Source organism: Manihot esculenta, chromosome 15 (genome assembly GCF_001659605.2).
Source record: "Manihot esculenta cultivar AM560-2 chromosome 15, M.esculenta_v8, whole genome shotgun sequence".
In the NCBI taxonomy this organism is placed as follows: Eukaryota; Viridiplantae; Streptophyta; class Magnoliopsida; order Malpighiales; family Euphorbiaceae; genus Manihot; species Manihot esculenta.
The window spans coordinates 6,310,136-6,322,717 of record NC_035175.2 but is presented as its reverse complement, the minus strand read 5'-3'; the positions used below and the strand labels follow the sequence as shown (position 1 = coordinate 6,322,717).

Below are 12,582 nucleotides of genomic sequence, written 5' to 3'. Positions count from 1 at the left end.
ATTTTCTGGCTGCATGTGTTGGTTCTGTAACATAGTCAAAGCCTCAATAAAAAATACTGCATAAAAAATACACGTGGCAGTGACAGCTGCTATCTAAAGAGCCTAGCCCACAGACAAGGATTTGTTTTTCTTACACACAACTGCTGTAGAACATGCGACACAGAGAGACCTAAACATCCACTCCTAGACTCGTGAATTCTGCAACATCCAATGGATCCTTGCAACGTTAAAGTTCAAGGGCTTTTTTGTAAATGTCTACGTGACTAATATTCAAAATTGAAAAGGACACGTATGCTCTGTTTTTGTAATAAATAAAAGACGGTACCAAACCCGATTGCCTTGCCTTAAGTGCTTAGCTTGATCCAATTTCCCCGCTATATATAATTCACTCACGTATGCTCTTAGCCACCCTGCTTTCCATTACTGTAATATTTAATTAATAAACCTTTCTGCTTTTCTTCTTCTCTCACATTTACAATATGGGCAAATCTGCTTGCTGCGATAAAAATGGATTAAAGAAAGGTCCTTGGACTGCTGAGGAAGATCAGAAGTTGATGGACTATATTCAGAAACATGGGCATGGCAAATGGCGAACTCTCCCCAAGAATGCAGGTTTTTTTTTTCCCCCCTTTTTTTGGCCTTTTCTGTTGGTTTAGAAACTGAATTATTAAGTAATGATGGGTTTGTGTTTATCTTGCGTTGAACAGAGCTTAAAAGATGTGGGAAGAGTTGCAGACTTCGCTGGACTAATTACCTGAGGCCTGACATCAAAAGAGGCAAGTTTTCTGCTGAGGAAGAAGAAGCCATAATACAATTGCATGGTGTTTTGGGAAACAAGTGAGTTTCTTTCTACTTTTCTGGCTTTTTTGGCCGTGGAATATGTGCTGATGCTGGTGTCTTAAATTTTGTTGTGTTTTTTACTTTGTTTTAGGTGGTCTGCTATTGCCTCTCGCTTGCCTGGAAGAACAGATAACGAGATCAAGAATTTCTGGAATACCCACATCAAAAGGAGACTATTGAGAATGGGAATTGATCCTGTTACCCATAAGCCACGCCTGGATCTTCTTCAACTATATTCACTTCTCAATTCATCTCTCTGCAACTCCTCTCATCAGATTAATATTTCAAGCTTGCTTGGGATTGGATCCATGTTAAATCCAAATCTAGCCACTTCTCTCTTGTCAACTCAAAGCAACAGCCATGATATTAGTCCTGGAAATTTTCAAGAACACCAAAATGACAATTCGCAAGTTCAAAACCAATTCCAGAGCTTACAGCCAAACCAAATTATGGACTCAAGTCCCCAATTTCTAAATGAAACCCAACTCTTGCAAGCCAATTTGGAGCAAATTTCTACTAGCCAAACCAACTTCAACTGCCTAAATTCTTTGCAAAGTTTATGGCAAGAAACTGGAAAATCTGCTAATATGGGAGAGAGCTTGATGCCAAACTGTGGATATAATGAGATGAGTAACCAAGCCATGATGAAATGTTCATTTGAAAATATATCAAATTTGGGTTTGAACTCATCACTGTTATCAACACCTTCATCGAGCACGACTCCATTGCAGTCTTCGTCGACAACATATGTCAATGGGGGCACAGAAGACGAAAGGGATAGTTACTGTAGCAACATCATGATGTTTGATATTCCCAGTGCTTTGGATGTCAATGGGCTCTTGTAATAAATTTAAGGTTAGCGATTAGGTAATTAAGTAGCTAAACGTTCGTCTCTTCTCAATCATCAGAATGTTCTTTTTTTTTTTTTGGATTTTGATTATTGTATGTGCGTGGGTGCTCAATGTATGGAATGGTAGCAAAATGTATTTTTCTTTTTGGTTTCTTAAATGATAAAATATTCAAAGAAATTGTATACCGCCTAAATGATAACTCGTATTGGATTTTTTAGGATTTAATTTTAAATTATTGTGCTTCACAAACTAAACTAATTTATTTATTTCACGTCATTCTCTTGTATTGGAATTTATTTTATTTCACTTTATTTATAATGCTTATAAAATAATTGAAATTAATATTATAATAAAAAAAAGATTTCTAAAACACTCGAATCGTTTTATATGTGTCAAATGACTTGTCTAAATATTTGACGAAAATTTCTAAATCAGATGGAACTTTCTAAATCGGAGTTTATTCTCTTTGGCGATCCGCCTTCACCCAAAAGAGTGATCAAATTTCACTCAATTCTTAAAAAATTAATTGCTTAGCATATAGATAACATGATTAAAGGGTACTCTAAATACACATGGCTGAACGAAGTTGAGCGCTAATATTTTTATATATTACACCAAATTTAAGATTTTACTTACATAAAACACATGGCTAATATATTTTATCATTTATGAATGTATACAAAGCCTAGGTGTTCATTATGATATATCTACTTGGATATTCTTTAACTTTTTTGAGTTTTTCACTATGCTGATCACTTTAAATTTCTTTAAAAAGAAGATAATTTTCATTAAATTAGTAGAGTACATTTCAAAAAAAAAAAAAAAAAAAAGAAAACGCCACATATATAACTGAATAAAAAGTTAATTAATCTCTTTCTAATTAGGAAACTAAATTAGTTGTAACCTAGTAACGGCGAGAAAACTGAAGCATTGGGAAAAGAATAGGATGCATCAATTATTCCATAAACAATAATTTATGTATCATTAATAGAAAATAAACATATATTGATAAATCTCACAAAGTTATGATTATCTAATAATTTAAAACAAAACAGTTATTATAATAGTCTATATATTCACTTTTATTGACTTGTTTTTTTTTTTTACAAATTTCATATATAAAATTATTAATTTGGCATATAATTTGGAAACTATTACGTCTTTAATCCTTTTTCTCTAACATGTAAGAGTAAGTTATTTACATATATTAATTAGACTTTTTAAGTTCAAGAAATTTGAAAGCGTAAAAATTTTACATTTTCGAAGTGATTGGAATTGAAGGGGAGAAACGAAATTTTTATTAGTAAAAATGTGAGAGAAATACAATAGAGAGAGAGGGTAGAGAGAAAAGGAAACATAAATAAATTTTCACTTAACCACTAAAACTAAGGACCAAAAATTATCCCGTCCAACACTGTTTCCCTTAAATGAGAACACATGCGATGTACGAGTGAGACAGTATGCAGTGCACAAAGACCATGTTCCACAGCCAAATTTCAAAGAGAAAAAAATGCTCAATCAATTCATAATTTCATTTTTTAAATAATTCTGGGAAAGGAAGGCAGACCAGTCCAAAAGGTTGAGGATTGATATTTAAGAAGTGCAAAGGTCACACAACACAAATCACCGACTTCCGAGGACAAACTCAAAATCACTCTGCCATAATGTTCTCCTATCTAATGAATCAAGATATTAGCAAATTCTAGCTATCAAGCCTCTCAAAAAAGTATAAATACCCCATATCCTTTGGTGGATTTACAGAAGCTCCAACCTTCTTGTCGTTGAAAATAACCCATCTACCATCTTTTAAGATGTGAGCAACATAATGGCCACACTGTGTAGAAGTTCCAATATGGCTCACTATTCCGAAAAGCCTGTAACCTGTAATCGACGTCCACAACCAACCATTTTAATTTTAAATGAACATTTAAATGTAATATTTAATTTGTCATTCTAAGAAACACCAGCACACAGATGAAAGTCGTGCACAACAGAACAGACATCGGGGTCTTTTACGACAATAGTTGCACAAATAGTTCAATGACTTCAACTGTTTTAGCTTGCTTTGAAGTTACAGAGAAACGTCACCATAAAGAAGGAATTTGCATTTATTATTAAGTAATTAATTTCATACCACCAAGACAAACTAGGTTTTGACTTTTCAATCAATATTGTGTTATATTCTTTAGTTATGTTGAAAGAGAAACAGGCAATGAAGAGACATAAAGAGGACTAAAGTATATTTCATACATCTTAATTTCAAATTTTATCTGTAGCAGGCCCCAAGATCAATCACAATTCACATAAGAGGAACCTAATCTCGACAAGAATGTGAAACGGTTTCTAAAGTCTTTAACCAGCAGTCCCACATCACCTCTTAATAAAAACGTGAAGTAAGACTCCATATGCCCGAAAGAAGCATTCTTCAGAACAGTATGCAACAACCAACTATATGGTTATGCGCACTTATAGCATAATTAATCTTGGCTAGAGCCAGTCAGAAACTTTAGGGGGAGGGGGGAAAAACTAACAAAACAAAGCTAAATGGAAAGTAATTCATGCAAGATTAGCCAGTACATATTAAACGTTCATCTCAGTAAATAAAGATAAATAAAGTCATTCACAGAAGAACGGATATAACAACATAACAAGCATATGTTTAAAATATATATATATATATATAATTAAATACAGAGTCGACAGATTTACTCCCTCCTCCATCAGGTAGTCCAGTATCATCTTGGATAGCTTTTATGCTTGATGTGGTGGCATCCATATCAGATGAAACAGAAGCATCAGGATTGTTGAATATCCAATCTGTTGCCATCTCAATATCCCCACCCTGTGAAAATTTACACATTTTACAAGTAATTAAAAAAATGAAGAAACTTTATTTATAGCACAAAATAATAACTGTTCTTTAATCCCTCTTATCTCCAAAAGGACAAGCAGCTATAGAATCTTTACCGATGCCTTAAGTGCTTTTCGAGTTATTTCTTCTTGAAAACCAAATGAGATCAAAGTTTCAATTTTAGACTGGTCAACAACTTCAACATGCTTTGGCTCTTGAGAAATAGGAACATCTATGTCTGAAAGAAGACATACTCGTATTAATTATTCCAAAACGTTATCAATGCGCAGCCCACGTCACACTCTGGAAGGTAAATGTCAATTTTAGCAATGAAACTCAAGCAATGGTATAAATACCTGGATTGTCCATGTGAGAAGTAACCAATTCATTGCCTCTTCTACACCAGCGTTCAACGTATTTATAGCAGCTTTCTCACAATGAAGATGGTTGAACCCCATTGAGACGAGCTGGGAAACAATATCCTCGTTAGCCAGAAGTTTATCTGATTCAACCTTGGCCTCGGGAGCTGTCCAGTATACAACATACAGAAAGAAAAACAATATAAATAACTCCATGAAAAGATACGGAAAAAAAAGAGATTAATGTAGAACATCATATAAAGGGAGAACAATCTAAGCTCATAGCTAGCACATATAATAGACAATACCTAAACAATGCACAAGACTACAATACAATTCAGAAAATCAGATAATTATATATCATGAAAGTGAATCACAATGAGATGCTGACAACTGCAGATTTAACTTCCAGAGAATCAATGCCACCGGTGTAGAAGTCCAGTCTCAGTCTCTGAAGATCCTAGACAACAACAAGAATGCACCGGAATAACTCACCAATGCCGATTCCCGTAAAAGGTCTCACTTTTGAAGATAATCAACACAACTGATACAAGTTCTGTTCAACTAACAAGCTTAAACAAGGCTTGTGAATGTCATAACAAGCTCGGCAGTGCTTGCCGCTGAATGTGGTCATTATCATAAAAAAATGTATTGCAATCACATGAAACGAACAAAAAGAAAGTCTATGTATTCTACTGTAACTACAATCCCCAATGAAAGCACAGTGGCTGTCAGGCCATAGAAGAAACAACAGAAAATTAGGTGAGTCACTATAGTTGCACTGATAACACAAACTGTTTCAAAATATTTTAACAGAAAATAATAACCATCAAAATTCAGCAATTCAAGAAGGCAACCTACTATCATCTGGCAACAACTCCTCCCCTGGTTGAAGACCTCTGCTTCACATGTGACTGATATCTATGATATCAGGAACATCTACATAGACATCTGAACAGGAAAATTGAAGAACAAGAACAGCAATTCAATACATTACCCATTTAGGACAACCAATGAACAGCAAGGAAATAGTTGCCAGCAATTCAATACATTACCCATTTAGGACAACCAATGAACAGCAAGGAAATAGTTGCCACATTACCAAGCTTTTTTGGCACCCAGCCCTCCTCCATCACAAATTTCCGCATGTGCAACACCAAATAATCAGGGAATGAAGTTAGTCCTGCAGGGGTGTTAAATGAATGTCAGATTACCTATGAAGACCCTTCCATAAAGTGAAACTTTCACTTCTTTTTCTTATAGAATCCTAATATAGAGAGGAAAACAAAGAACAATGGCCTGTTAACAAAATGCAACCTCAGAAATATCATAGAGCTTACTTCTGTGCTGTTGTCTTAGCCTTCAAGGGAGTGCTATAAAATTCTTGTATCTGCTCTGGAGCTGAAAAGCTAGCAAGGCATGCCTCTAGGGGTACCCTTGGGCGTACAATTTCCCCGCTGGATCTGTTTGAAGTAAATATGCTAAGCAAAAACCCTGACAACTAATATAGGAAAAGCAAAACATTGCACTTACACATCTTTCCCTTCTGAAACCTCCCCTGCTTTCAATTTTTGAAAGGCTTCAAGTTCCTCTAAATTTCCCAGAAGTTAAATCAGCACATAAAATTCCAGAATACATTCCAGAAAAGAAAAGAGAATGAAATACCTTTATTATTAGCTTCATGCAATGGAATATATTCAAGGAAAGAATATAGTCCAGCCGCCTATTATAAGCAACCTTTCCAGATGAACACAAGATACGTTCCTCAATACCAAACTTAAAACTCCTTGAGGGATCCATTGTAGGTTTCCCACCATTCACACGTTCAACTTGATCAAGAAAATGCAGGAAGAATTCCAATGCGTCCTATATAAAAGTTCATGTTAAATATTGGCCAAACCAGTTCCTTGAAATAATAATGATTGCATGTTATGTATCCCTACCCAACCAACGCCTTTAGAACTATGTCACAACCATGACAGTACCATCAACATGTTTCCAAACATTTAATTACTAAAACCTAAGCTCCACTAAAATGAAAATAACCCTTTCTTTCTTAACTACCATAAGCAGTGTCTTTAGGCCATGGCATAATATGCCATAGTTCCTGCAGGTTAGACCTTTTATAGGAATTATAAAATATCAGGAAATTTAAATGTGCTCATCTTTTTTTTCCCCAATCCATCACAGATATTGATATAATGTCAAATAAAACCATCAGCTTCCTAAATTACATTATAAGTCTTTTATTCCCTTTATTTTTGTTTAATGAAAAAGGAAAGAGAAATATCTGTTCCCTACTGGCCCCACCAAAAAAAAAGTTAGATGCCTTCCATATTGCTTAAAGGAGTCCTTTTAGGCATTTCATTTATTTTTATCTGACTTCTAGAAGTGATTCACAACTGCACATGAGTAGCAAGCAACCAAATTATGAGTTTATGCGGACGTAGTAGTTCTAGTATTATAGTGAACTTACCTGTTGCCTCATTGAAGAAGAACTCAGGATGGCTGGCAGCAATAACTGACTTGAACAGACGAGGAGGTATCCCTTCCTGTTTCTAACGTTTGCAGAAAATGGACCAAAAGAAGTGCGGAAAAAACATCAAATATGAAAGTGAAAAGCATATTCGATAAAAAAAGGTATATCTTTACTATATATAAAAGTATGAATGGGGAGAGAAATATTATATAAATACATATATAATTAAGACTTGTTGTAGAGATGAAACATGTAAATTTCAATGGTTAAAGCTCCAGGTAATTACAAAAAGACTAAAGGTTCCAATAAAAATATACTAGAATATTCATCAGCAATACCCAGCACTCTATAGAAATTGCTGAATAAATTACAGAGCCACTAACCACACAAAGAATTCAGACAGAAAGCTTACAGAGATGGTTGAGGTTGCAGCATTCACATTATCATCTTTCCGGATAGCAAACAAGGAAAACATAAGCTAACCTTAAACAAGAAAGCATATTTACTTATAGAGGGCATCATATTGTTCAAATTCCATACCTCCTGTGCTGGAACCAAGTATTTACCAGATAACATACCGTGTGCCAGCTTGGTTCTGCCATTGAGATCATAGGGCACAAGGATTAATGTGATTGATGAATATGACCTTGTTTCTTTCTAATAAAAATGGATAATTTACTGTAAGAAATTAACGAGAAAATAAAGACAGGAGACTATAAAACCTACCTGTACAGAATAGAATGAGAAAATAAAAGTCACAAAAGTACAGGAAAATATTTGGAGGGAGAAAAAAGGGTTCTTGTTTTTAACAAGAACATCTAGAAAAATTAGAAATTTGTATATACTGAGAGAATTAATCTTGGTCACTTGATTAGAGTTTATGGGCTGAATTGGCTTCGCAATTAACAAAATTAACCAAACATAATCATCACCAAGTACATTTGACGAGAAACATTAGAAAAATCAATATGCACATCACTTACAACTGCATATTTAAGTCCACAGTTGGATCAGCAGGAGCCATCTCAAATGCCGTTTTTAAGTTCTGGTTCAAGTAATATCTAATAAACATAATCACAAGCAGCCATGAGCAGATATAAATAAACATCCAATGATGTTCCCACTACAAATGCACATAATTACAAAAACAAAGACAAATGCATATGTAAATTCATATGCACATATTTACATACATATGTATGTAGCCTGATGCATTTCTTCTAGGCATATTCATTGAAACAAACTAACCGTGAAGAGAAAGAGCGTGTTGAGAACACAACTTGCATTGTTGTTGCCATGTGGCAACTGTAAGAAAAAATGATTAGGAAGCAAGAGAACATCAAATTGTTCACACCCTACAAAAACTAATCTAACCTGTTTCCAAGATTCACTAGTCCTGTATAACCAGGTCCAAAAATTGGCTCCAGTTCCTTTCCACTTTCTTGAATTCGGTTCCATCAAAGTTGATATTCTGATCAAGTTCCCTTTCAGCAGTTGTCATTTCAGTCTGAGATCAAGAATATCGCACTAAATTTTCAGTCAAACCTGAACCTTAGCATGATGCATTAGCACAGTATCAAATATGTAGAAGGTATTCTCAAGGAGGGTAAATGTTTAGAAGTTTGTAAATTTATATAAAATTCAACATAAATTCAGAGGAGGGGGAAAAATATCCTCAACTGCAGCAGCCACACAATTTTAACTTTCATTTGTATGCTTCATCTTTTATCGTTAGCTTCCTAGGTATGGGTGTGCAGTGGTCAGCTCAGTTCAGTTCATTCTAAACCTGATCAAAACTAAAATAAGTGAATTGAATAACAGAAGAAACTAAAGTGAACCAAACTGAAATAGGAATATAATTGAACCAAATCAAACCAAATTGCATAGTGAACCAGTTCAGTTTGATTCATCAATTTTGGCTTTATTTACTGCACAAAGAAATTAAAAGATAAGATCAACCCGCACAATGCTACTCAATGTGTACCATGTACATAACATGATAGCTGCACCACAAATACATATATTCAAAAATGCACTACAACATAATTAAATTACCACAGAAACGACTGACCTTCGGTAATATGAAAAATCAATGCCAAAAAATGCCAGATGTTGTGCTAAAAGTGGATCCAAAACACTATCATCCTCTGGATAAGAGAAAACATCTGAGCTGCCATGACAATTTATTCATGGTAAGTCCTCAGAACATATGCAGCAGGTTATCAGAGAAAGCAAAATATATTAAAAAAGAGAGAGAGAGAGAGAGAGAGAGACAGAGAAAGAGAGAGAGAGAACAAATAGGATGTTGAATATTAAACTATCAAATGCTTGTTTTAATTCCTTTTTCTTCAAGTTGAAAAGATCATACATCCATGAGAACTTATTAAACAAGAAGAGCAATCAAACTTCCAAGATTTTCTCAACTCCATCGTGGCATGGCCAATGTCTAAGTTTCTTGTTTTTCTCTCCATGCTTAAGAAGAGGATTTCCTCCTTTTAATTATTGTTACAGCATAAATTGTTTATAAAAAATAATGATCACAGTATAAGAGCAATTGCTAAATTCGTTTTCTCTACGAATTTCATTTTCTAGTTAATTGATCTTCATGACATTTAAAGGTTTAGCAATTATGCTCAATGATCCTTATCTGTTAGATAGCTAACAAGTAACCCTATTTACCATGCAAACTCCCCTGCCTGCATGTCCTTTAATCCCTTCTTTCAGACTATAAGAGGCAAAACAAATAATGAAGAACGATGCAACTTCAAGCTCATTTACATGGAGAACTATAAAAGTTTTCATGAGGCAAATCATCATGCAGATGGGCCAAACAAAATCCATGCCTTCTTCAAGGTGGAGGACAAATATTTATTTGTAGACTTCTGAATTGATCAAACATATAAAAGATTCCCATTTCTCAAGTTCATTACACATTACAATCACTTTGTCCCAGTTTATATTACGGTGGACGATGAACTCATAAACATGCAGCTATTTAGCAAATTGAAAGATGCATATAAGCATTTATCAATCTAAAGTATGCTTTAGCATTGAAGTTCCTTTTATACTCTAGCATAAAGTCACATATGTTCTTATCATTCTTTTAAGGCTCAAAACTACTCACACTACACATTCACAATTCAATTCATGTTATCCAGAAAATTCATCACATTTTTTACCATTAGCACCAACAGTGAAATGATATTTTTCTAAAAAATAATAATAATTATTTGCAAAGTTTCATTTCTTCCTAATGCAAGTTGGCATTACCTGCTGCTTCCAGATCAGCAGTAATTGTCCCAAGTTTTACAGCAAGAGGGTAACCGGTCTCCTTGTAGTGCTCAATAGCATGGTTATTTTCACCACTTCCATCCCAATTTCTCCGTCCACAAAGGATCATTCCATCAGTAAGATTCAACCACAAATTTTCTTGTTTATCATACTTTGAGCATTTCCACCCAGATGGAGGAACAGTAACACCATTGTCAATCTGTTGCAGATTCATTGCATATGCACTCATTTGCTTCTTATCAGCTGTCCAAGCAGCAAGTTGTTCTCTCCATTCTGCACCTTCAGCCATCAAGATGGCATCAACTGCCAGCCTTATCTGTATTCAGAAGAAATAACAATCATATTGAAGTATGCTTTCTGTTACACTTTTTTTTTTTCAAATTAAAAAAGCCCAAAATAAACAAGTACAAAACTAACCTTCTTTGGCAACTCTACAGAAGGAAAAGGAAAAGTAACATAATCAGGCAATAACACTATATTGTGAGTTTCTTCATATTCAGGTTCACTGTTGTCAAATCCTCCATCAACACCTGCATAAAGAAAATGCATGTTAAAAGAATTCTCTGCCGGCAAATGATTACTTCAAGTGGAAAAAAAAATGGAAAGAGTAGGAGAGAATATTCTTGGGGTGTACAGATAAGCAAAGTAAGGGTGCAGGGGTTTGGAGGGACAGACAAAATAAGTAAAAACTATATAGTCACTGGAGTTTCCTTTTTACTACACCAACCTTTTGCAGTCTTATGTAAGCAAAGTAGGGAGTTGTGCACAATATTTAACTACCTATAGCCAATAAAGTGGGTTTCTTTGAAGGCCTATCTTCAGGAACCAACTTCTGTATTTGCTTTATGTTCAAATAAATTGAGTTTCCAGTCTTCTCATAGTTCCAACCCACATAATCCTTACCAAATGCAAGAAATGTGTTCATGTCAACAAACAGCCCACCTTCTGATTTCTGCAATTTATCACAATAAAACCCAGCAGAAGGCGAGATGTTAGAGATTATATAGCATTAGAATGAAAGGACATGAAGTTAGAGATTACATTGCATTAGAATGAAATGATGAAAGTACATTACACTGCAAGAAGATCAAGGAAGAAAAAAAATCAGCAGTTTTTACTGCTTCTTTCAATTTACCAGGAAACTAGCTATAATTTGAATTCGACCAGTTACTTATATGATACATTTATCTCGAACCAAAACACATAAAAAATGCATTATAGTATCTTTATTTTTTTTTAAGTCAATTATAGTATCTTTATTTATTATTTTTTATATTCTATCAATATCTGGCCAATAAAAACAATAGAATAAAAAGTAATAACATTACCAAACAACACCTTCTACCCAGCTCTAGCGAAAACCAAATGTGATGATCTGAGATCCAATAGAATAGGGTTTTACAAGGGTTTTGGTATTGAGAAAAATAGACTTAAACTTTCTGGGGAGGGGATTCCCCTTTTATCCATTTCGCTATGCTTGCTGGTGACGTGTAAAGGCCTCTCCATGATTGGAACACGCGTCTCTAACATACAGATTCGGGCGTACGAGGGTATCAGCCGCCTGCTCCATGCGTAACGGCCTCTGATTCTCCTCGTGCGTACGCTCGAGCGGATCTGCTAGGTTGTCTGAGTATGGCTCTGGAAACTGGGATGGGCCGAGAGTCGGGCCGGACGCTGAACCTGAGAGGAGAGGGCCTGCTGGTCGCGGACTGGGCCGATCCGAATGAAGAAGCTTGGTTGAGTCCGGCCTTGAAGGTTGAATGAGCCAGGCTTGTTGTGCATATCAGGTGTGTGGGCCTCTACGTTATGGGCCATTGGCTGTGGTCAAGCCCCTGATCTGGGGTGAAGAAATCCAGCGGTCATCAATTGCCCCTTCACCTTCTCGATAGTTATTGCTCCTACTGCCGAGGG

At 35.2% G+C, this 12,582-nt stretch overlaps 1 protein-coding gene and 1 pseudogene across 1 annotated transcript; one reads left to right on the top strand and one right to left on the bottom strand.

The window, feature by feature from the left end:
• The first annotated feature begins 363 nt into the window (after positions 1–363).
• Positions 364–1,893, top strand: LOC110601109 (transcription factor MYB102). The gene is made up of 3 exons (XM_021738123.2): positions 364–612; positions 708–837; positions 932–1,893. The coding sequence occupies exons 1-3, from the start codon at positions 480–482 to the stop codon at positions 1,683–1,685; spliced, it is 1,017 nt and encodes a 338-aa protein (XP_021593815.1). The 5' UTR covers positions 364–479; the 3' UTR covers positions 1,686–1,893.
• Positions 1,894–3,190: 1,297 nt separating this feature from the next.
• On the bottom strand, positions 3,191–11,671 carry LOC110601609 (annotated as a pseudogene).
• Positions 11,672–12,582: the final 911 nt, after the last annotated feature.